Genomic DNA, 26,577 nt, shown 5'->3' with positions numbered 1-26,577 from the left:
TATAAGGAGGCTGGTAGAATTTTAAAAACAGACACCAGTCAAGTAGTTGTGTTTGGCATCAGTAGATTTCTTCTTGCTGTTAATTTTATTAGATTAAAAATGGGTCTTCATTTCTAATCATACTACTTCATGAAGTCCTTTTAAAATTAATACTGCTATGATTGTTATATACACCATAATCAAAGGACGACCGAGTACCCAACTTTATGGTTGAGTATACCAACCATGTATTACTATTTTTTATCATCTTACTGTAATTTTTAATTATTATGCCATGGGGGTTACAAATTTAATCGTTTTTTTAGCTTGTAAATATGTTGACTACTTTTAACTCTATATTTATCAAATGTGTGATGATTTTACTGGCCGTAATACCATGATTCAAATATGATGATGTATACCGGGATGAACTGAACTGATAATGAAATGCAACTCTGAGTAGACACCCCATATCCCACCTGTGTCTTGATTACTATAAAATTGTATTTTAATGAATTTTAATTATATATCTTTTATGATGCTATTGCAACGAAATAAAGATTATTGAATTGCACATAGAAACATAATTTCTTTGTGGATAAGGCCCACTGTTTTCCAGAAACAAAAATACAATGAAGAGAGCCACAAGTATAAAAGAATATGCGAATGCAAGGCAAGCAGCATGGCCCAGGCTATATGTTCTTGCTCCCTTAATTAGCCCTTGTATTGCACCGCCCAAACTACTAAATATTTCGGATTTCAAGATTCATGGTTTATTAGATCTGTAAGGGTGTTAATAAGCTGCATGTCTTTTTAATACCTAAGCATGCTTCAAAAACATCTAAAATGTCTAAATTATATACTTTGTGATACATTGGAATTACTGCAGAAAAACAACTCGTTGTATAAATTATACTATTGTAGCAAAAAAGAAAAATACTACAGATTAACACATATCTCAATTACAAAATTCCCTTTTGCTGCCAGTAGGAGTAAATAAATTCTGAAACTCACATACAGTCCCGGCATTTTGTGAATTATTTATGTATTGTTTCCATACGTTGTCACTCACTCAAGCTCTTATAGTTTGAAATAGTATTTGGTATTTATTTTACGTTATTTCTTACACATTGTAATATTATCCTTCGTAAAATCCAGCCATTGGAGTATACATGATCAGAGCATTAGAAACCCAATGAATATAATAATAATGGCACCAGTCACACATTTGCATGCAAAGTGATATTTCCTTTGAATGAGCTTTTACACACCTGGGCATGCATAAAGCGGTTACCCAGAAGCAATTCAGCAAAAATTAGGAGTGGGATGGCCAAATGCCATGATCTTCTTTCTACCTTGTAGACAATGTAATTTATGACAGGTATCAAAATAACCACAACATTGTGGAGGGCAACGTCTGAGAGGGGGATTGTGTAACTGGAATGTTTATAACCATCAAAGTGGAAGGCCAAGGTGTGTATCACATTCCAATGAATGAATCAAACTACACGTGTTAAGTGTACTTCTAACTAGGAACAGGGTGTCTTAATTGCATCATTCTAGTTAGTTTTCCCCCGTTATCATTATTAGGACATTAGGTAGAGTTGTGTAGACGGGAAGGCGTACTGCGGTGGTAGGTAGGGGTATGGGGGCAAGAAACACCCTGGAGAGGTTTACGGGTGGGAAGCTGTGAGCACCCCTGAGATGAGGAGCTGGGGTCGTAGACATGGAAGTAAATAGCAGCGCTGGTCACTCAGGAAACATAGAGGTTTGCCGCTGGGATGGAGAGAATTTCTTTGTGGCAGTGGAAGACATCGGGAGGGGATATGTGTCACTTTACTTTCATCATTAATTTTTACCCTTTTTCTTTGCATTGCAAAATTTGAAATCCTCAGTCATTTTATTTTGACTCTGAGACTGTGTACCTTATTTCCATATGGAATGTTGTGTATTGTAATGTGTGAATGCTAAATATAGATTATTAATGGAATGCAGTATAGTAATGAAATCATATATGTTAGATTTGAGACAAGAGCCGGCTTTTGCACATCTCTGTGCAGTAGTTGTACAAAAACTGCGTACTCTTTTAAAATAAGGACATACTATCGCAGGCATTAAGATTCTAAGGCATTCTTAAATACCCGACTTTCCATGAACTGGAGTTATCTGAATATATTCTGCCTGAAAAGTAAAAGAGACAATTCTGAACTGTTTTTAAGGCGTGGATGTTAAATATGCCAATATTCATTAAAGCTGTAAATATTTCCTTTTCAATGCGGTATATCTTCTAATGCACCTGGGCAAACTTAACTGTCTCTTCTTTCTTTACAATCATTTTTCTTTAAATGGGGTTCTTACACATGTACATGTTCATTTAACTACACCACCAGGTGCAAAACAAACAGTACCTTTACTAATTAGGAATTGTTTTGGAAAAACAAACATTTTGACTTCTTAAATTTGCATTGATAGGAACATTTAAAAGGCAAACCGTGATTTTTGCAGTAAACAGAACAGAAGCAAACAGTTTCTGCTCCCTGCTCCTCACTACTAGAATAATTGAGAAATTAAATATACAATCACATCTGTTGTTTTTGTTAATAATTGATGTGCTTTTTTGCAGAGTACACCTCTTTATTTACTGTGCCAATGTTTCTTTAATACAACAACAAAATATGCAGGCAAAACATACTTCTTTTGTGTTAAAACACTATCCTTATTTCTTGAGGAGCAGAACAGATATAGCTTTCTTTTTGCCCCCTTCTACAGTGTCTTTTTTGCCATTTATTCTTCCTCTTGACAAGGACACATTTCGCTTGATTTCTCTCCCTTGTTTCTTGTTTGTTGAGGTTACTAAAGGTCACCGGCCTTCCATTGGTCCATGACAGGTTTCCATTAACATCAGCTTCCCTCAAACCTGAAATGGGAAATATAGAATATATTACTCAATCAGTATCGATATTACTAAATCAGAAAAACAGTTCATTAGACATTAAGAAGAAGATGGTCTTTAGTTAGTTTTTAGAAAAGTGCAGCTATCAATCTATGTTTACAAACTAAGCACAAAATTAGCATTTTCAGACAAAAGTTGTTATGTGTCAAAACATGCTTTTAGGGGACAATCAGAGCTGCTCCACGGGTCTGCAGTAGAAATTTCCTCACAAACAGCTAAAACATTTACTAGAATTTTCTTTTTTGACAGATAAATTATTATTCTAGATGAACCCATGCCGAGAGTATCGGGAAGAGAATGAAAGAAAATAGAGTACTGGGTAGAGTGTGGTGTGAAGGTCGTCTTATTTTCAGTCTGTCCTTCTGATATCACCAATACCCTGTAACAAATTCTTACACGAGAATAGCAATGTGTCCTTTTATAAAAAGTGTTTTCTGATTTAATAAAACATAAGAAAATATGTGATTTGTCTTTAAAGAACAAATACATTGGCCTATGCAATATAGAATGTCAGTTATGTGGCAATAACTGAATCCTTTAGTTGTCCCAAAGTCCAAAGCTTTCAACTGGAAGGGTTACGTTTTTGACCCCCATGCCCCAAAAAAAGACAAAACGAAATGTCAAAACTGCACACACCTACTATATTTGTATAAGTTGCAAGAAAGCATTCACTTGCAATTGATCACCATCTTAGGACATCCAGTACTGCTAAATGTACCGGTGTTGCACAGATCTCCTCAATGCAGACCCCTTTAAAAACATACTGGAAATTTTAAGAATATTGATCAGAAAGGACGATGTGCCTTTTTCACTCTGCAGCGCAGGAAACCAAGTGCAAACTGTGGTGACTGTACATTAAAATTTGGTGACTACTTTAGTAGAATGTTAAGTGTTGCCCATGCACTACTTTGGAAGATATGAATGATTCTCTGCAGCGTGTGCCTGCCAGCGGAAGTTCGGAAAGTACTGGTTATTCTGGGTGTACAGGGTGACAAAGGCCACTCTGCCCTTTTGCACTCCCATTATTGGCTGTCAGCCAAGATAGTGCTCTCAGGCTGCCATAACTTTCCAGTTCCATTGACAGTAGAAGAAGGGCATCCATTGTGGGGTCTGTGGGAGTACACTCAATCAAAATGTTTATTGAGCAGGGATTTCTCGAAGTGGCTTTGCCTTGGGGATTAGAATCATGCTAGTAGAGCTGTGCTTTGAAGACCAGGAAAACCACGTTCAGGTTTTCTGGCTAGAAGCAGGAGCGGCTTGTGCAGGTAAGATCGGTGGGGTGGGGAGATGGGAATTCAACAGATGATGATGAGGGAAAATTAATGAAATAGTACATTTTCCCTCAGCGTCGTCTGTTGAATCACCCTTACCACCCCGCCCCCGCTTTTACCTACACAAGCCGCTCCTGTATAGAAGCAGTTGCCGTCATTCCCATTGAACATGTCCTATAGGTTTTTCAGGAACACAACACGAAGCAACACTCTGGACACAATTTAGCTAGACATAATCTGCCAAAGGATTTACCTCCCTAGAACATTTGTCTTTTTTGAATGAACCTCCTTTATTGGAAAGCTGGTCTCCCTGTATAAATTGATATTATTCCACTGTGTGTCAAAATGCATTGAGTCAAGGAGAAAAATGCTGGTGAATTGATAAACTCCCTCTGGCAGGAGCATTATGACTTTACGTACTTGAGCTTTCGGACACTGCTGCCTGCATCGAATTACCTATTGCATCACTCCTCTTCCTTTTTTTTTGCAAGATGTAGCTCACATTGTTACTCAAGGTATTTATCTGGATCACAACTGCTGTGCTACCGCAGGGTCCATCATTTTAGTTTGACTGGCGCTTAGATAAAGTGGCCACATTGCCAGTAGGTATTGTCTTTTAATGGCGGAGCTCTTGGCTTTGCCAATGCTTACGGGCATGTGCACTCATGTCTCACAATTTTAGAATTGGTTGCGTCATGACATGTTATGACAGAGCCACTGTTTTGTTTGTTTTTAAATTCATCACTTCAACGCAGCTTTGTAGACAGCTAATTTTAAATAAATAAATATGCGTGAAAGCTTAGTTTGAGAATGGTGTGGCCAAGCAGCAAACTGCAATATCTAGGCCATCCAAAATCAAAAAATATTAATACAAAAAATAAAAAAACATGATGTAGGAGGTGGAGAGGAGTGGAGTGGGCAGATTTAGGGGAAAGTAGCTATTGCTGAGAGAATGGTAGGGGCACAATTGAGGGGCAGATTCTTTAACAAACGATTTAAAAATAAAAGCTAGCAGCTGTAGAGTAAGCAACATATAAGCTGACTGGTTGGGTAGCATGTTACGGGGAAAAGCAGCACAGGGTGAGAGAGCAGGAAAACCCAGCCATTCCCTTGGAATGCTGAAAATAAAATAAAAAGTAGTTCTCAGAATCCAAGCAATGACAGAAGTGGAAAGGTATAAGTCAATTAATCAGCGAAATATGATATCAAAATGCTCAGGGGAGGGACAAACATAAGAACAGGGAGGAAAGGCATCAATTCAAGATCAGGGAAGAGAGACATGCAACAAAGCCCTATAGCCATGTGCAAGGGACTGACCAAAAGCCCACTCTATGTATATTGAGAAAATAGGTTTGGCCAACAGACAGCTAAATCTGTCTGCAGCTGAGACCTAAAAACGGTGCATTCTGAGCCAGGTTGCTTACCATCCTCTCTGGTGTCATCTTCTTGGGCAAATACACTAGGAGCTAAGCAATTTATTGATCCAAATACCACTCACTGAACAAAAGAATAATGTTTTGGGTGGATATTCTATCTAAAAACTGATTTCTCTCCATTAGAATACTGCACAGTTGCCAGCTTGGAAAATCTTCTTCAGCAGTGGTCCTGCATGCTGCTAGTTAGTATTGTGTGGCTCCGGATAGGCTTCATAATGCCCAGGATGTGATGGAAAGGGGCACAAAGAAGCAGCATTCTTACATGCTGATGGCAGTTTCCATTTTTTTTACCCCTTTCTGTGCCCTCGGACACAGAGCATGAACAAATGTTGGACCCAGTGTGCTGAATACTAACTTGGGACAGGATACCAAAGCAGTACCTCCCCAATTGAAGGGTCTCTGCAGTGGACACCTACCAAAAAGTCCTGCTGGACAGAGTAGGCAAAGTGCCCTTACCGCTTGACCTGGCTGTCAAGGAAGGGCTTCATGAACTTATACATAATGCTCACGTAGTGGCCTGGCAGATTTCAAGGACAGCCACTCTAAGAGTCAACATATTAGAAGCACTCTTAGCCCTGATAGAATTCTCTCTCAGACCTTCCGGTGGTCGCTTCTTGGTCAGTGTGTAGCAGATCTTGATGCAATAGACTATCCACCTCAACGGGGTCTGTTGCGAAAAAACCTTCAATTTCTTTGCCCTGGAAAACCCCACAAAAAGCAGAGTGTTCATGTGGTATTCCTTGGTACAGTCAATTTAAAAGCTTAAAGCCCTTTTGCGGTGCTGTTGATAGAGCCTCTCCTCTTCTTTTGAGGATTACGGGGGAGAAAAGAATGCTGGCAGGGCGATGGATTTCCCAATGTGAAAGAGAGTCAAAACTTTTTACAAGAATGCCATAAAAGCCCTCAGCACCAACCTGTCCGGGGGAAAAAAGCAGTGTATGGCAGTTGTACTGAAAGTGTCTGTGGATCTGACGTAAGTGCGATGTGAAAGAGAGTCTTCTGAATCAGGAGACTTAGTGATCAACTATGCCTCGATTCAAAGGGCTTCGTTATGAGAAACATTAAGTCTATGTTAAAGTCCCACTGTGGCATCACAAATGGCTTGGGAGGGAACATGTGTGTCAAACCTTTAATACATCTCAACAGAACTGGTGATGCCAACAAGGATGGTTGAGCCAATGAACATAGAAAGGAAGTAAGGGCTAACAAATACCCTTTAATAGTGCCCACTGAAAGGTTTTGCTGGGCCAAAGAAAAAACAAACAAAAAGATGTTCGACAGCTTTGCTTGTAAGAGATCAGTCTTACGAGCACCACACCAGTCCACACATTTTGCCCAGCGCCCTGCATAAATTGATTTCGTGGAAGAGCACCTTGTGGCATTCACACCATCAGGTGGCAGATCAAAAGTAGTCAGTTGCTGCCCCTCTATCTCCTTGCATGTAAGTGTAGATTGTGCAGATTGGGATGGAGTCTACTGTCCTGTTGTTTCAAAATAATATTCTTGAGCAGTGGTAGCCTAATCGGAGGACAGATGCTCATACTCAGAGGTCCGGTGTATCTCTCTCTCCTAGCCCAGTCCGGAGCCACTCGGATGAATTGGGCCCGTTCAGCAAAAGATCTTTGTGCATTTGTAAAAACACCCCAATGCATTACAATAAATGGCTGGAAATGTCCTCTCTTGTCTTCCAAAATTATTTTTTATGCCATGAGGTAAAAAGGTCATATTCCTGTGTCAAAATCAAATGATTCTAGTGGGTCTTATGTCATTTCTATTCTCACTGGTTGAATAGTGTAACCACCTCCACCTGCTATACATCTGGGGAGTGATTTTAGCTCAGATTATTGGTTAACTGCACCACATTCTTCAAAGACAAGGTCCTATGAAGCAATTACTAGTGACATAGTTGACCTCCACTTTCTATATTGGTCTAGGGTCAAGATTGATTGAAAACATATCCCTTCTGATGTATGCAAAATATTATTCCTGATCCCAATGAACTTTGAGCCTCATTTTGATGAATGCACTTTTCTATGTACACAGGTTTTACCCACGAGGCTATGGTGAACAGATGCAATATTCTTAATGTGAGCAAAGACTGAGCTGCAAAAGAACATCCAATAAAGGGCACCCCAAAAAAAAAAATTAAGACTCGGGAATGGGGGACACAGCACTTCAAATTCTGATATATTACGGTATAATTCCTACACAGGGCTAATACTAAATAAACACTGACTCAACAATATCTTCAATTAGATTTATTTAATTTCTTTATTTAATTATAGCTTTTTTTTAGAAATTGTAGATCTGATGCTTTTTACCTGTGATTTCTCGTAGTGATGGTTTGGAGCAGGGTACGGGTGACGACATTGAACATGTGATTAGCTTAAATGACAGGGTGTTTATTGCAGATAAGGTGATCTTGCTTCGGGAATGGGACGACAATGCGAAACATTGTGTGTCATGCGTGCTTGAGAAGTTATTGTCCAAGGGAGTTCTGGAGAAGGCTCTGTTACTCAAAAGGTTGATTTCCTTTTCAAGGTAAAGGATGAAGTGAGTGTGGAACGGTATTGCTTATGAGATGTCACTTGTTGATTACTCCAGGAGGTTTGAGAAGGAGACTGATCACAATTCCTCACCACGGCCATGAGGGTATGACAGGAACCGTGAAACAAACTGAGGTTGCATTAATGGTTGCTTGGTATGGACAGCAACGTGGAGGTGTTTGTGAGTGACTGTAGAGCATGCCACGCGATGCACGGTGTCGATCCTGCAGTTGAGACAGGCCCTTCAAATGTTTCTTCTCTATAATGTTTTTGTATTTCTTCGCCTAGTTGTAGATTTAGTAAACACTTCTTTTTGAACATATATTGGGACTTGAGCATTGCATAGTCATATACAATTATAAAGGTTATCACATTTTGGAAACATTTACTGAAAATGCTGCAAATATCTAAGAGATCCGATCCCCTGCAATTCCCAAAATATAAAATGACAAAATATTTTACTAATTTTTGTATTGTGTTTGACCATGTACATTTTAATAATAACTACATCCTAAACCCAGTGCACTTAACATCTAAATGAATCCACCTGTTCCAAGGCCCACATGTTTATCTTTCCAAAGGGTCTTTCTACATCTGGCTACAGACATTAGATGTCTAGCAGACACTTTGCCATTACATTTCTAAAGAAATGGAAAGGGCCTCAAATGAGTATCTCTCATTCACTGTCATTCTATTGGCTTTTCGGTGCCTTTTAGGGAATGCTTCCTTTGCAATGGGTGAGGTGCACTGTTTTCAGGAGAAGCAGCAGCTGGCTGGGAGTGTTTGCTGACCATACAGACTATCTTGAAAAGAAGACGACTTTCTCCACTAAGGACCACACATTCCGATTGAATAACAAATCCATACTTGGAATATTATGCAAATAACGATGGAAATGCGGTGTAATATTTATCAGTGATGCTTCTGAAGGAAATATTTTTTGTGTGAAAATGTTACACAAAAATCGAAAACAAATGATTGTATGCTTCAGTGGCAATTTCCTTGTTTCAAGATGGCATCTTCCATCAAGGAGGTGGGCTACTGCAAAATGGCAAATAACAATACATTTTAGGTACCAATTCTTTAGCAATGTGAATGTTCAAGCATCCTATGAAGGACACTGACCACTTGTGTTGACCTTTGAACCTGCCCCACCTCAGGGAACAACCATTAGCGCTGCTAATAGATCACCACCAATGGTTATAAAGAGAGTTGGACACTTAAAATCATGCATCTTTACATGATCACTTTGATGAATGGGTTGATTTCCACAAGCAGGAGGGGGCATGTTCTCTAACCTGCTCGATCACATACACCTCAAACAAGTCGGGCCTATTGGCTTTGCCAATGTCTCTTATCTACGGACGTATGGCCCCATTCATTTAGGGGAACCACCTGGGTTCTTACACAATATGTGAATACAATTATATAGAGAATACCACAACCGTTCATGCTTTTCATGGTTTGCTTAGCTTCTTAACTAATTTGATTCAGACATATTTTAAGTTAAACAGCAAACTACTAAAGCCCAGAATACCATGGTGCATGGGATAGAAAATGCACTTCTAAAAATCGAATTGCCCATTTATAAAGTGTGTATGGACTTAGGCAATTAACTAGACATGGATGTTTTATATTCACTTGTGAAGGGTTTCCACCATTGCAACAATATTTCATAGCACTGAATACAAAGCAGGTAGGAAGTCGTGATATATGCAGAGTTTAATGATGAGGGCTCCGATAGACAAGATGACATAAACACTAGGAAAAAGAAAGCCCCAAACCCCTCCTAAAGAACGAAAATATTATTTGAGATAGCGGAACAGAGGGAGAGTATTTCAGAGGAATTAGCCTTGGAAATATGCAGGTGGCTCCAAAGTGCTTATATTATAGCTGAAGGCTAGCCAGCCACTTTTGAGAAAAAGCTCTTATGCATTGGTTAGCTGATACTAAACATGTGTTAAAAATGTATGGCTATCAAGAACAAATCTGAAGTTAAGATCATGTAGCAATACTACTCTAAGAATCTTTGGGGGCCTTACAGACTAGGCATCCTATACAAACTTAATTTCAAAAAGTCACTTAAGCGAACGGATGTTCAAATCTTTGGAACAAAGGGCCTTCTATGAGTACAATAGACTCAGTACTACCAAGGCTTTTCATTGGGCAAATGCACAATAATTCCATCAACATCCCTGTTAACAAAATTGAATGACTATGTCTCAGTTGATGACAGAAATAATTTTTGTGTAAATACAGTTTTTATATCAAGTTACGATCCTGAAAGACTTTATGATCATATATCTCACCTGTATTAAAATCAGCTACACAGACTTTTACAGTTAACAAGCTGCAGACTCCCAAATGACTAGCCAAGGGGAGACTGGCCACCAGCTCAAAAGTGCATCGCAAACATTAAAGATTAGATTGATGCCAGCAAAATGAAAGTAAAGATATGTGTCACAAATATTTGTCTTGGCCTCTTCCATAGTCACAAGAAGAGCTCCAATACTTTCCACTGGATACCGGACAGACTAGGCCACAATCCTTCTTGTGCTGCAGGCAATGGATTCATTAGAAGACTTTCTAAAACTGCGTATGCAGAAAGATTTATCCAATCTCGTATCTAAAAAAAATAGTCAGTAGCATTTAATGGGCAGATACCTTCAAAACTGGATTATGGCGCTACCTGACTGTGCAGGTTCAGATGAGCAAAACAATCATAATACTGATGACATTTTTTGAAAACCTGATTGACAAATATGCTCAGATGTCCAACAATGTGTGCCAAGTTAGGAAATAGTACAGAAGCTTTTTTAGGTGGAACGTTAAATCTACAATACTTTTTGTAAGGCTACCACCGCTTCTACAGCAGAAATAGTCATTATAGCAAAAATGCTAAATCCCCAAATCGCAGATTTCAAATGCCTAAATTTGTAATTGAAGATTTACGTCAAATTAAAGAATAAAGCAAACATGATCCAGGTCCTCATAATACTTTAAAAGCTAAAGATATCCAATACATGGTCATCAGCTTGAGAAGTTTTTACATGATTTTCATTCTTATCAAACCTTGCCTTCAACCCCATATATTGGACCTCCAAAAAGGCACTTAAAACTAAACTGAGAGCAGATTTATGTAAATGGCAGAAACACAAGTCTGGTGACGAACTTGAGGTTTATAAGCAAGTCCTTGATACCCGGTGTAATGCTATGTACAAAGCCAAATCTTTAATTCCAGGCCCGTATCACCTCACTTCAACTCAACACCAGTGCCTTGTGTCTGACTGACTGAAAGGTATTTGTAGAGCGCACTACTGCCGAGCTATCTTGGCGCTAGTTGATTTGCAAAAACAGTAGCTGACATGTTCAGGGTTGGGAAAAGAGCCATGTTTTAATTTCCTTCCTGAAGACAGATCTGTTTGGCAGTAGTCTTAGGTGTGTGGGCAATGAGTTCCAGAGTTTGGATGCTTAAAAGGAATAGCGTTTACCTCCACACCTTGCCCTCTTTATCTTTGGGAGTTGTACCAGACCAAGGGAGGCTGATCTTAAAGATCATGCTGGTACATATCGGGAAAACAAGGATTGCACATACTTGGCCCCACCACCAAACAGGGCTTTGTACACCAGGCATAGAGTCTTAAAATCAACACATCGCTGCACTGGGAGCCAGTGAAGTTGTTTTATACTGGTCGATATAGGGTGATGTTTGGGTAGTTTTAGCAGTGCTCTAGCTGCCGCGTTCTGAATTGACTGGAGTTTGGAGAATTGAGCAGCACCTGCTCTTAGATAAAGAGCAATACAATCGTCAATTCTAGATAGAATCGTGGCTACTACCACTGTTTTCCTCAAGGAAAGCGGAATAAATGGGAGAATCCTTCTCAGGCCTTTGTGTGCAGCCTCAGCTCTTTTTTCACTTCACCATCTTTACATATCCTGTCATTATCTGCTAATGATTTTTCCTGGTACTACACTCCAAAGATGAACAATATTATGAACCATTAGGCCACACTAGGTAAGATCCCACCACTATCACCTTACTATCACATCTCACCCCAACTCTACACAATCACATTGTCACAATATAGCACAACATCCCTAACCAAATTCATTCTTCTCATTAAAGCAGCTAAACCACCCTGTGACCCTTCCCACTCTTAAAGTTCCACTATCTTCAAATTTGTGGCTCATTCTTCTAGCACTTTACTCTGTGTTCATATTTTGCACCAACACTGGCTCCTTTCCCTCATATCTCAAATTAGCAGTGGTCCTTCCCCTCGTAAAGAAACCAAATGCTTACACCACCAGGTATTCACCAGGATAGAGGTGAATACAGAAAATATGTTATTCCAGGTGATAGTGTAGCTTTAGTGAAGAGGTAAGACTTAAACCAATTAAATGGTATCCCACTTATGGCTATTAAGTTGAGGTAGGAGAGTAGTGTGGGGTGAACAACAGTATTAAAGGGCACAGAGAGTTCTAGGAGTATGAGAATAAAGGAGAGGTCAATGTGGTATACGTTGTGTATGCAGTTGGAGACATTGGTGAGCCCTGTTTCAGTAGAATGAAGGTTGCAGAGTCCCGATTATTGGACAGGGTTAGGGGGGACTGTTACATTTTTTTTCGTAGGTTTATTCTGCGCAAACTTGACTTGAGGATTTCAGAGCATGTTACATGTTGCGTTACACAAGGACACATAACATTTTGTAGGCATAGGGAGATTAAGTGATTTTTCCAGAATCACAGGATGGTGAGCGTCATTGCAAGACTCAAACCCAGTTCCCCAGATTAGAGATCGACCGCCTAGCAGTTAGGCTACATCCTCTCCCCAATGATGATCAGTAGTCATTGAGGCAGTTAAATACAAGGTATTCAAATAGTTTTGAGAAATAAGCAAGAATGGATACTGGGCAATAGTTGGCAGGAATAGAAAGGTACACGCAAACTGACTAACAACAATCCACCATGGGGTGACACTGTGATCCTTGATCCTAGAAAATAAAAGTCCTGTCATAAAATGATCCCTCCTGTCTCATGAATGCTGTTCTTATTCTGCCAGACTATTTATTTTTCACCCATTCAGTTTGATACATCCATGAAGCAGGAGGCACTTATCTCTGCTACTGCTTCAGCAGCAAGATATCAACTGCTAATCATTTGTAAGATCCTTCTATTGTTACACAGGAGCACTGCTAAAACATACATCGACTTCCTGGTGTTCAGCATTATTGATTACTGTATCAGTTTGCTGGTCGGCCTTCCAAACCTTTGCTCCAGTTTTACTTGATACACCTTTCCTTTTTGTGGTGTCCTACCCAGCTCGGATACTCGCCAATGACTGCGCCACTCACAGAGCTTAGTATAACACGTCTTTATTCTTCTGCGTGTAACCGTGAACCCACATTCTAAACCTGCATTCACTTCACTCCGCTCTAACGCTTACGTCACAGTTCTAAGGAGTCTATCAGGAGGCATAAGGGTTTCATCATTGAAAACTCACACAATACTACACGTTTAATTTGAGCCAGCCAAAACCTACCAATCTTACCCAGACAGCCCGGTGTCACCTCCGGAATCAGGTCTTTATGTCCGGCCCATTTCACTGAAACTCCTCACCACCTGGTAATCATGTCTGGTCTTCCTTATCAGACTTTCTCTAACAATCATCTGAAGAATGTATGTGATACCATATTTTCACTACCCCAAGTATGTCTCCCTCACAGTGGCGCAGTTAGACCTTCTGACACCCGTAGCAGTCAGGGAGTTTCCCGCCAAGCGGCAGCCGAAGGTGAGAGTGGGAGGGCTGGAGGGGTGGTGATGGTCCCTGTGTTTGCCACCCGTGACAGCCACAGGTAAGATCAGTGGGGAGGTCACTGTCCCCAAAACTCATGCCACCCAGGGCGGATCACCCCCTCCACCCCACCTTGCTAGGCCACTGCTCCCTCATTGTTCTGTGAACGTTTTAATTCCTGCCGTTGCCACCCTGGAATCCTCAATGGCCGGTGATTCATCAAGAACATTATAGAACTTTCAGCCTTCACTGCCATTCCCATTCGTTAATGCCTTTTGAACTCCTTATGTTGCCTTGTAAGACATTTCTGTTTGAAATGCTGTTGTCTGTGTAAAACAAATAAATAAATGAATACATACATACCTACATACATACATAAAATCAGCAAGCACAGAATCATACTTGTACCATTCTCTCGTTTTAGTAAACACTGTTCTAGAATCTCAAGAACACTCACTCACTTGTTCTTTGTTCCTTACCTATCCAAAATGGCTGTTTATCAGCAAAATTCCAAAGCCATTCCATTTCACTTTTCGAGTGAACACTGGTCAAGTGACTGGAGTACCTAAAAACAAAGATAAAGGTAAAACAATGTAATTCCTTTGCGTTAGGTTACAAGGAGAGTAGTGTTTTATTTTTATTCGCTTATATTTCAATAAAGTAATATGGTTTCACCAATAGAACCCCTTCCTCCAAATGTCCTTGTTGAACGTGGCTGAGGGCTCACTTTCTGATGCCTTCTGTGATACGCATACTAGGTCCATTCATATCAATGAGCTGCAAGGCTTCATATTTACGAACATCCATGAAGTTACTACAGAAAGATTCCTCAGGCTCTTCAGAAGGGAGATGGGAGTGGTAGGGGTCATTATTCCTCAGGCCCTGAGCATTTGAGAGCCATGCAGTCGTGTGTCAAATACTTATTTATAGATCTTAAAGCAAAAAGGGCTTATTTATTAATGACAAGGCCGCTACTGGGACTCATTTCACCGAGGGCCTCGTATGATGGAGCTGCAGTATTTCTACTTTCCCTACAGGGCCGTTAGTTTAAACTTCAACTTAGAAACAGATCCTCCTACCATCAAGTAGCAATATGATTCGTGGATGCCAGCCCGCCAAACCCTCTGACTTGCTTGAAGTTACTACCAAGAGACATATCTACTGTGCATCGTATTGCCAAGAACACTTCCCCAGTGAGGTTTACTTTTTGAAATCCAATTGGATTTCATGTTTGTTTAATGCAAGGTTCTCCAAAGTCGGCCCTGAAGGGCTGGATCCATGCCAGATTTTTAGCATCTCCCCATTTAGATAAATGTAGTTATCTTAACAATCTGTCATGAATCTGGCCCTCCAAGGCCGACTTTGGAGAGCCCTGGTTTAATGTATAGCACACAGGAGACTCACACATATACTGGGAATACACAAAAATACATTAAACCGCTGTGAATCATGGTCCATACATGCCAACATACATGAAACCATTTTCCTGTTATGTAGGCATACACAATAAAAACATGTATGATTCTGTCCTAATTTATGTGTCACTGTGGTTTGCCAGAGTTTAAGTAATTTCTGAAACTATAATGATGTGACAATCTTATTTCAAAACAATATTAAACAAGCATTTGCAATGCAATAGGTCTCGCATTAGGAAAGTTTGAGCTTTTAGTATTGTAAATGGCAATGTCTTTTTATTTATGCAGTAGTTAAGTTTTGTTTGTATAAAAAGGAACATATAAAATATGGCTTGTACAAAAGTATCAAATTTTAATGATAGATAGAAATAAATTTGATATGTACATGCTAATTTTTGTACTATCTGGGACATTAAAATACCTGCGGAGTCAGTAAAAAAAAAAAAAAAAAAAAAAAATAATCGGTCAGTTGGCAACCCTAGTCAGGTGTAATTATGGAAAGCGCAATGAAGAAGGTGGTACGGATTTCAAAACGGGAAGATGGACAAGAGAAAACCATGCGACAGCGGTACTGTGCATGCATCTTCTATACCTTAACTGCATGATAATGCACACACCGGGACAGGTCTCATGGAAATGTTGGTGTTTTTTTTTAGCGTTTTATATAGCGCAAACTTGACTCAAAGGTATAGAGTATCAGAGCGCTTTTGACAAGCACCAGTAACGTTACAAGAGACACATTCATTTTTATTAGGCACGGGGAGATTAAGTGATTTGCCCAGCCTGGCCCAGATGTGTTAATTCCTGCTGTGCGTTATTCAGCGGGTGGTTACAATGATCAACATTGTGTAAACACGGCTCATTCTGTGAGGCAGAGGCTGGATTTGTTAGGCTTCACAATATGAACAGAAATGATACAAGATGAGAACATTACACGAGAACAGATTACAAAGGCAGGGGGGTAATGAATGGGTCCCAGGGAAGCAACCCAATCAGGGCTCCTTTTGTTGTAGATCACAGTGCGCAAGAATACCCAACAGTGCCTTGCGCCACACATACGAGCAAACCCCACAACAAGGACCACAAAGGGTTACAAAAAAGGGTTACTGACGCTTGCCTGTCTTCCAAGCAGCCTCATTCATAACGAGGTGCAAGTAAGGGGATTTATGGCCAAATGGTGCCCCTGCGACCCAGAAGCTCAGGGGAACTGCTTAGGGGAACTCACAGGAGCGCAGGGGAACTCACAGGGACATCACATGGAAACTCACAGGGTCATCCTAGGATAATTCACAGGACCAGCATGGCGGAACGTATAAGACCAGCAAGGGGGGTGAAAGGAGCAGCATAGAGGAGTGCACAGGAGGAGCTTCAGAGCACTCACGGCAGTAGAGAAACTCGTAGGAACACTGGAGGGACTCGTAGTAGCAGCAGGGGAACACACCACGGGAGCACAGGGAAACTCACAGGCACAATGAAGATTTAGTAGGAGCATCAGAGGGAACCCCATAGGAGGAGCGCAGGGGGACTCATATAACCAGCATAGGGAAACTCGCAGGAACACTGGAGGGAATCGTAGTAGCAGTAGGGGAACACACCACAGGAGCACAGGGGATCTCACAGACACAGACTAGGGAAACTCACAGGAACAATGAAGAATTCGTAGGAGCAGCAGAGGGAACCCCATAGGCGAGCAGAGGGACTCACAGAACCAGCATAGGGAAACTCGCCGGAACACTGGAGAGATTCACAGGAGCAGCAAAGGGAACCCCACAAAGAGCGCATGGGGACTTACAGAAGCAGCATAGGGAAACTCACAGGAACACTAGAGGGAATCGTAGGAGCAACAGAGGGAACCCCATAGGAGCACAGGGGGACTCACAGAAGCAGCATAGGGAAACTCACAGGAACACTGGAGGGAATCGTAGGAGCAACAGAGGGAACCCCACACGAGGACTCACAGACATAGGCTAGGGAAGCTTACAGGAACACTGGAGAATTGTAGGAGAAGCAGAGGGAACCCGCAGGACCGCAGCGAGACTCACAGAAACAGCATAGGGAATCTCACAGGAACACTGGAGGAAATCATATGATTGAGCGGCTGCTCCCATAGGAGCAGAGGGGAACTCGCAGAAGCAGCACTGGCAGCGTTACATCGTGGGTCCCTCCTTCACATCTGGCATCATTCAGTTATTGCACTTTCTAACTATCTACGTTTCCGGTTGGTCTCTAACCTCGCGCGGGTGGGTTGGCATGCTGGCTTTAGGGATCGGGAGCGCGAGTGTGGGGTGGGGGTTGTATACATGCAAGGTGGTGGCTGCTCACACATACTCTGACTATCGCGAGTGGGGGTCAAACAAACAGCCCTCTTGGGGGCCAGAAAGGTGTGCCATGCCCTGTCCTGTGTGTGCTTGTCACCACTGTCCCGTGTGTGTTCAAACACTGCCCCTTACCCACTGCATGCCTAGCAGCACTGCTCGTTGCCCTGCGTGTTTTGAACAGCTCTGCCCTGTGTGTGCTTAAAAGCACTGCTCTTTGGCTATAAGTGCCTCTATAGCCGAATGCCAGGGGGGATGAACATCAAGGTTGCGGGTTTATCCTTCCACGGGATGTGGCCTTCTTTTACCGCTCTACACTTCCGGTCACCTCACTCTTGTTTTTCATCCCTGCTTTCTCCATTTGTGTCACTGCGTGCTTTCTCCTTCTGTGTCTCATTTGGGCCTTGCCCTCTATTTTGCTCTGCTTGTTTGTGCTCAGCACGGCTGCCCGGGGCGCCCCTGTATGCGCTCAGTACCACCGCCCGTGTGTGCTCCGCTGCACCGCTCAGGCCCAGGGTCCCGTGTGTGCTTGGTAGTACTGCCCGTGCCCCGTATGCCGTGTGTGCTCAGCCAATGGCGTAACGAAAGCCCCCGCAGCTCCTGTGGTGGTGGTGGTGGTGGCGGGGGGGGGGGTCGGAAGCTCGGGCCCTCTGGCACTGAGAACTGAGCACGGGCGGCATGCTTGAATGGGTCTGGAGCATGGGGGGCCCCCTCCATGTAACTTACGGAGGAGGGCGGGGGCGTCAAGTTTCGTTACGCCACTGTGCTCAGCAGCACTGCTTATTTATGTGTGTTCAGCACCACAGCCCTGGCTGTGCGTTCTCAGCAGCACTGCCCCGTGCCCTGTGCGTTCTCAGCAGCACAGCTCCGTGCCCTGTGCGTTTATCAGCAGCACTGCTCCGTTGTGGGCCCTCAGCAGCGCTGTCCCGTGTGTGCCCAGCGGCACTATCCTGTACCTCGTGTGCGTAGACGGGTAGCGCACATCGGAGCCAGGTGATGTGTTTAAACTGCTAATGAGGTGAGCTGTGTAGAATGGGTTTAAAGTTTTTGAGGGCACAGTTGGCAAATCGCATTTTCTTCCTTTGAGCCTTATCTCGCGATTAAAGAACACATTTCCTCTGGCATTCCCAATCCTACCACAACAAGGCATGTCACATTTGTTTTTTCTCCAGTTTTATTTCCATTGTGTGTCCCTTTAAATTAGTGTCCGTTTTCACATCACAAGCTCAATGGACTCTTGGCACTGAAATAAGCAGGCGCTTGTTAGTAATGCCGAACGGGACTGCGGGCGTAGACCTCGGGAGGATGAAAGCGCTATATAGTGTGTGTAGGTGCGGCGGCGACGGGGGGGGGGTGTGCGTGCCTGTGTATGCGTGTGCCTGTGTATGCGTGTGCCTGTGTATGCGTGTGGCTGTGTGTGCGTGTGCCTGTGTGTGCGTGTGCCTGTGTGTGCGTGTGCCTGTGTATGCGTGTGCCTGTGTATGCGTGTGCCTGTGTATGCGTGCGCCTGTGTGTCTGCGCGCGAGAGGCTGACTTGCAGTGAAAGTGGGACAGGGGATGTGCACGGCGCCGGCCTGGGCGTGCGCGCCCACGAGGTCAAATCGGCGAGGGAAAGCGCGTGCACCTCCCCTGTCCCATTTACAAAGTATACTAAAGTATACTAGAGGTCCCTTCGCTACGCTCGACCTAACAAGGACACAGGTAATGGGTCCATGCTGCAGGGAAGGGACAAACCCAAGAAGAAAAAGTGAAGCTTACACGTGCTAACGAATTAAAAGCAAACTAATGACAATGAAGTCAGCCAATGTAATCAATGGGTCTAATCTAAGCCCACAATAAGTTAACAAAATGTCTCACAACAGACTGCACATACACTATCCGAGGTGAGACTTAAGCTAAATTTACAAGCCTGTTAGCATGCAAAAGGCAAGCAGAGTGGGCGTCCTCCAGTAACAATAGGTGTACGGCACGATAACCAGTCAAACAAACTGAAAATATTACATTCAGAAAGTCTCAATCTCTCTTCACAATTAAGAAACAAAAAGTTACATATACAGGTACAGTGATGAGCAAAAAAGAACACATTGAAATAAAATGTGACAAATGTTAATGTTTTCCCATGCAAGTTCAGTATAGGAAACGTGTGCATGTCAAAATATATACATTTATGTTTATGAGTAAAATGACAAACTATCTTGCGCGTCAACCCACTGGAAGGTAAGTGCTCAGAGACAGTACCAATGGCACTTGTTCGATAAAGATATTGTTTTGGGCTGCTGGAGACCACACTCAACACTCAGCTTTTATTTTCCTTGGTAGTTTAGCAACGTTTTGGTCACAGGCTCCCTAGTATCACCAGGAAAGGTAAGTAATATCAGTAGTATTTATTTGAGAAGTTTTATATAGTATAGAATATACACACATTTTATTGCTTTCTTGTACTTCAGTGTGAGTGAGGGTGTTCAATTTGAATGCCTCCGTAGGTACCACTAGTGTACAGATTAAATAAATCTCAGTAGGACCCCTAATAAACTGAGCACAATCAGCAGCAAAGTCCTTTCAGTCTATTTTCAACAAATATGGGCAAATGTTCGGACTCATTGGCAGATGGAGCACAGCTTCGACTCCGTACATTCCTCTGTGAACAGCACGTTCCAGGTGACGCACAAAACATTCTTTCGGTCAGATTATATAAACTGTGCTGGCCCGCGCAATTTTCTACAGGTATAGGGACATTGTTCAACAATGCCTAGACGTTTTAACACCGCTGCTTGAAAATATCGCACTAGTGTCTGGAAACTTTTCCCACACTGTTAGTGCAAAATCAACACTGCACCGGCCGCAATGATTGGCACCCGGCTCCTTAAATATGTGACAGGATATTTACACAACTCGACAAAGGAACTGGACCGAGAGGCATCCGAAATGGCCAAGTGTCATCCCTTGAAAGAGAGGTTCACAAAGACGTTCCCTCGGGCAAAAATAGCATGAAAAGGCAGAGTGCTTTCATTCCAAACTATAACAAGTCCCCGCCGGGCCGCCGCGCTGCCTGCGACGACCCGGAAGCGGTTGGGCAGCCGGCGAATCCCATCGTGGCCCCAACCGGAAGTCCCGCCCCATCGCGGAGAGAGCGAGAGAGAGCCACGAAGTCTCCGGATTCAGTCCCGGTCCCGAGATGGGGGACCGGGTGAAGAGCGGCCGGGCGCATGGGGAAGGCGGGGCTCTCATGTGGTGAGAGAGCCCCGCAAAGCGCTACCGCCGCCCGAGAGGCAGAACCGCCGCCGAGCACCGCCAGAACAGGTGAGTGTGTTGAGGGAGAGGAGGGGTGAGTGGGGGTGGGGTGTACGCGTGTGTGTCTGTTTGAGTGTGTCTGTGCGTGCGTCTGTCTGTCTGTGTGCGTGTGTGTCTGTTTAAGGGAGGGTGCGTGTGTGTATGCAGTGTGTGTATGTGCGCATGCATGAGTGTAGAGTGTTTGCGCAAGGGAATGAGGCAGGAGAGGGGCACGGCGCCGTGCGCGCTCACGAGGTCAAAACTGAGCAGATCAGCACTCGTGCACCCTCTCCTGTCCACATTCCCAAAAACGGGTAGCAATAGTTGTCGAAGCACACTGCAATCAATGCTTACGCATTGAATGCAGGTCGTGCTTCGACCTAAAAATCAGGTTTTTTTACCACATATTTTATACCTTAGTTCACAGATAAAGCATTTATTTTACCAACACTTGTCAACTAATTTAAATTGTCATTGACAGTGCCCTCTGTCAGAGGAGGAACCCAATACTCACAGATTTTGTTCCTGCTTTCCTGTGATTAATTCCCTTTATGGAAATTCCAATATTATATAAAACTATCTTAATAACTATTTGGGAGTATTTTTACGCATGTCTTCTGTGCATACAATTTGTCCTAGATTTTGCAACATTGCCGGACTGACCTTACCGGGCTTCAGTCGTTTTCCTGGGAAGTTGGTAGGGTAGGGGCCTGTTTTGCAGCGGTGGGGGCTGGTTTTGCAACACTGTTAAAATATTGTCCCCCCAGTAACAAAAGTAGCAAACGTTTTCAGCCTCCCAGGGCCAGACAGTGTTTCTCCAGGCCCTCGATTGCGGAAAATGCTAGTACTGCTTGGGTTCCCGTCCCGGTCTAGACCTGTCAGGCAAAGTGTCTGGTGTCCTAATGTCCGGCATCTTCCAGCATATTTCTGCTCCTGCACTGGGTACTGGCATAAACAAGTCAATGCTTAATATCTGTTCCATGATCTTCGATAGTTTCCCTGACCAGTAAGATAAGTAATAAGTCAAGTGTACTATGATCCATAGAAACACTGCTGCACATCACATAGCCACTGACTAAGCTAAATGTGATTATATACATTTTAAACACTCATATTAATTATATCTAATCAGTCACAACAGGATACATTACATAACATAACAGGTAAGGCTGCTATTAGTAGTAGTACATTATCCCTACAGCTGAAGCTTCCCCCCCCCAAAAAAAACACGCATTCTTTATCACCCATTTTGAGATAACCAGGTTTTCATTTAACAACAACGGTACTCATCACTGTCCACCAATATCTTTGTAAGAGACTTCAACCTTTACTGGACCAACTCTATGGACTCTCAGGTTTCCATTGTTGAACAACAATTACCTGGCAAATGTCTGTAAAGGCCCAAACCATGTGAAAGGATACACTCTTGATCCACTGATCACAAAGGAAGGGGTCTTATCGATAGAAAGGCTGTTACAGTTCAGCTTGCTGAATCACTACCTTGTTCTTTTCTCCCTCAACTCAGAGAGCTGTAACTAGAGATCAAGATAGTGGAACAAAACAATAGGCTATAGATATAAGACTAATCACACCAATGAGCTTACCTCAAAGTGTCACAACTCTGTCACCACTGCAACCCACACGTCTAATCACTACAATGAAACCATCTTCAATAGGATGAAGTAGCACCAACAAAATTAAAGAGGCAAAAGCGAAAGACCAAAAATTCCTCGAAATGGTACAACAGAGAACAAAACTAAGGGAGGAGACAAACTCGACTAGTTAAAATGAAATGGTAAAACAAAAAAACTCAACTTTGAATCTGACTAATCTTCACACCAAAATGAAAAGGTTCAAAGGCAACACTTTGGTGCCAAAATGCCATTCTTCACATCTAAGACCAAGCAAAAAAACATCCTAGGAGACTGTTTGATATTATCAAATAACATACCATTCAACCACAAAGATTGAAATCAACACCTCTATTGAAAAGGTAAGTAAGATTTAGCTAACACAGCTTAAAATCTCAGTAGAACATCCAACCCTCCCGCCAATGCCCAAGAGCAATATGGGCTGGAAATATTTCAAAGAAATGTTATGTTGTTATTTGATATGTTATGTGGATTTGTCTGGCATGGCTAATCACCCATGGGGGTAGTCAGGTGCTGCAGCAGGCATGTAGGCATATAAGCATGAAGCTGTCAGGGATGGGAGTCTGCCTCGGTGCGTTAGTTGAATAGCCAGGCTTTCAACTTCTTACAGAATTTAAGAAGTGAGGAGAAGGCTCTGATGGGTTACGGGAGGTCATTCCAGGTTTTGGGTGCGATGTAGGTGAATGCTAGACCTCCTATTCTGCTTTTGCAGATGCAGGAAGGGGGTATTTGTGAGTAAGAGTGAGGCTAAGCGCCGGTGTCTGGTGGGTTGGTGGACGTGAAGGTGGTTGTTCAGGTATGTTGGTCTGATGTTGTGAAGTGCTTTGTATGCATGTGTGAAAAGTTTGAGTTGGCTGAGTTTGTGTGTGGAGAGCCAGCGTAGCTCTCTGAGGTATGGTGTAATGTCGGTGCATCGTGGGAGGTGAAGGATGAGTCTCGATGTGGCGTACTGGATGATCTGAAATAAGTGGAGGAGATCACAGCATAGAATGCATTGCTGTAGTCTAATCTCACTGTGATGAGGGTGTGCATGATGGTGTGTCTGGTATTACGGGGTAGCCATTTAAGGATCTTGCAGAGCATGCAGAGAATATGGAAACACGGGGATCTGATTGTGTTGACTTGGGCTGTCATGTTGAGCTTGTCATCCAGAATGACTCTCAGGTTCCTGCCGTGGTTAATAGGATTAGGTGTGGGACCGAGCTCTGATGGCCACCCGGTAGAGTACCAGGGAGAGTTCTTGTTCCTGGAAATCAGCACTTCCATCTTGTCCAAATTGAGTTTCATGGATGAAAGCACCCTCATTAAGATAATAGCTAAAGCAAGATCATCCTCAGTCTTCTCCAATCCAATCCCCTCCACCTTAATTAAACAGTTCAACAGTCACATCACTGCCTACTGGATACAGGTAATCAACTTCTCAGACAATGGTACAAAATGTCTGAAAATATGACAAGCCAGACCACTCAACGCAAACAGGAGTAGACTTGGAAGACATGAACAACTTTCACTCAGTTACTAATCTCCCTTTCCTCGCAGAGATCCTACAAAACTGAGTTCCAACTCACCTCGAACAATATATGGAAGACCACAACCTACTAGAAAATCTTTAGCCTGGCTTTGAGTTGGTTTTGGCACAGAAAAAGTGATCCTTCAAATCATGGTAGATGCTCCCTGTTTACTGGACAAAGGATACCTCTGTCTACTCATCCGCATTGACCTATTCACAGTTTTAGACATGGTTAATCAGTCCAAGCTTCACAATACACTCAAGGAAAGAATAAGGGTAAGTGGAAAAGTCCTGTGTTGGCTCTGCTTATAGTCAGAAAACTGATCTCAACCAAAAAGCTGAATATGTCTCTATCAGAGCCAACTCCTATAGCTCAAGGTGTTATGCAAGCCTCAATTCTATCCCCTACTCTTTCTAACCTTACCTGGAAACTTTTGTTACAATCCTAAAACACTCAAACTTCACATATTATCTCAATGCAGATGACAAATATCTCTAACAGTGTAATCTCAAGAGGTCACACTCTTTTTAGACCAAACGCTAAAGGACATTCAAATCGCTGTCCTTCAACCACCTGATATTAAACCTGCTAGCGACAGAGTTCCACCCCTATCTCCTCCACCTCAAAGCTTGACCCTGATCCAAGATTGGCTGGAATCACTAAACATATTAGGCTGCAAACCCAAAAATATTGACTGCACTAAATCTCTCTACAGCACTTTCAACAAGTTTATCATCCTACAAGTGCAGTGCAATTATAAACGCCATATCAAATAGTGCACAGCACCAACTAAGACTTCTCAGAAACATCAAGCCCTTCATTATGAAAGCAGGTTGTAAAACAGTGGTGTAAGGTCTAGTCACCTCAAGACACACCAAGATACACCTAGATTCCGAGAAAGCAACCCTAAATGATGCAGTGAGTCAGATCACAGTCATGAGATGCTTCCAGCATATCACACCAGTGCTGAGCACCCTGAACCGGCTCCAAATAGAAACTAGAGGCCTATATTACCGGCAAAACATAGCACAGTTGCACCCTGATATACCTGGAACAAGAATTCTCCCCCTCTGTGGCTAGCCAAAGTTGAAAATAAGCGATATGTATAAAGGGACACATATTTTGCACCCTACCAGATGGACTGGATTTTACAAGTATGCGCTCTTTTAAAAAATGTACAACAGAACAAATGTGCAAATAAAGAGAATAAAATGGAGTGGCGAAATGTTTCTTGAAACTTTCACCACCACCTGAATAAAATCACAATCTCTACTTCTCGTGTCCATAGCTAAAGATATGGCTGCTGCTGGTATGTCAAGAAAGAGGTTTTAGAATTGCACTCTAGACCTAGTAAAGGTGGGCATGGCATTCAATGCAGAACACAAATACAAATGTTTAAACTCTCTTCTGTAGGTAGTAGTGTCATAAGAGCGAACGATCGAGCGCCAGACAGGCAAGAACACTAGTGTACTCCTTACCTCGGATACAAGTAAATGCGATGGAGGTGCAAGAATAGCGGAAGTAACTAGCGGACGAGAGATAGACTACTCGTCCCAAGAGTCTCGGTGGAGCCTGCACGCAACATGGGGGCAGAGCTGCCTACATAACCGTTTCCATATTCGAAAACGGCGTCGGAAATTTTGCACAGCAAAGGATTGTTCAAGTCCCGGCCTTGGCTGAACCAACCGTCGGGTAAGGGTGCGTTTGGCACCACACTTCACGTGATCCTGACTGAATGTGAAAACATTGCCTTTTCTTTCCTCATTGTCACTTGGGTCCCCGTATTTCCTCTGTTGGTGAGCTTCGTTAAGAATGCTCATACGTAGGGAAAGACTTTGGGCATCATTTGGATGGCGGTGCGGAGTTTGTCCACCCACCATCCTCACGGTAAAAGGGACCGCCCGTTACAAGGGCGTGGGTCCCGTGGGGGCAATTAGGATGCGCCCCCTGCAATCCTGGCATTGTGGCGGGCGGTGCACTCAGCACCGCTAGCCACAATGCTGGGAAGGCATGTTGTGCACTTCCATGCACAGCATGGCAGGCACCGCGCAGTGCCTGCCATGTTGTGCATGGAACTGCTGGGGGGTACCATAGGTACCCCCCCATGTGCACTCCCCACCCCCCAGAGTACCTGTGGGCCCGCAATGTGCCCCCGCGGTCAATTCCCACATGCCTTTCCGTGGCGGCAATGCCGCCATGGAAAGGCATCTTTCCACACCCATCTTAATATGGCTGGCGGTGTCTAACAGACACCACCACCATATTAAATACTTTTCTGCCCGATTAACTCTGTTGACTGGGCGAAAAAGCAGCGGACGGTCTTTCGGTCCACCGCGGTCCCCCCGCAATAGTAATATGGCTGGGGGGAATGGGTGGCGGGCGGGATCGGATCACGGGGGGATAGCCACCGCCATGCGGGCGGTTGCAATCCGCCCATG

The 26,577-nt window shown here is 43.1% G+C and overlaps 1 protein-coding gene across 1 annotated transcript in view; it reads right to left on the bottom strand.

Annotated features, from left to right (window-relative positions):
• Positions 1 to 764: 764 nt before the first annotated feature.
• Positions 765 to 26,577, bottom strand: part of LOC144798715 (FRAS1-related extracellular matrix protein 1-like) — a 1,110,445-nt gene continuing 1,084,632 nt past the window's right edge. Inside the window, exons 34-35 of the mRNA XM_078669731.1 lie at positions 14,456 to 14,541; positions 765 to 2,896 (exon numbers count right to left, since the gene is read on the bottom strand). Coding sequence (XP_078525857.1) covers positions 2,682 to 2,896; positions 14,456 to 14,541 — 301 coding nt within the window. The 3' untranslated portion in view covers positions 765 to 2,681. The remainder of the gene's footprint in view (positions 2,897 to 14,455; positions 14,542 to 26,577) is intronic.

The sequence above is a fragment of the Lissotriton helveticus genome, chromosome 1_2 (genome assembly GCF_964261635.1).
Source record: "Lissotriton helveticus chromosome 1_2, aLisHel1.1, whole genome shotgun sequence".
Taxonomy (NCBI): domain Eukaryota; kingdom Metazoa; phylum Chordata; class Amphibia; order Caudata; family Salamandridae; genus Lissotriton; species Lissotriton helveticus.
The sequence above is the reverse complement of the archived record's forward strand: the minus strand, read 5'-3'. Positions and strand labels throughout refer to the sequence as shown.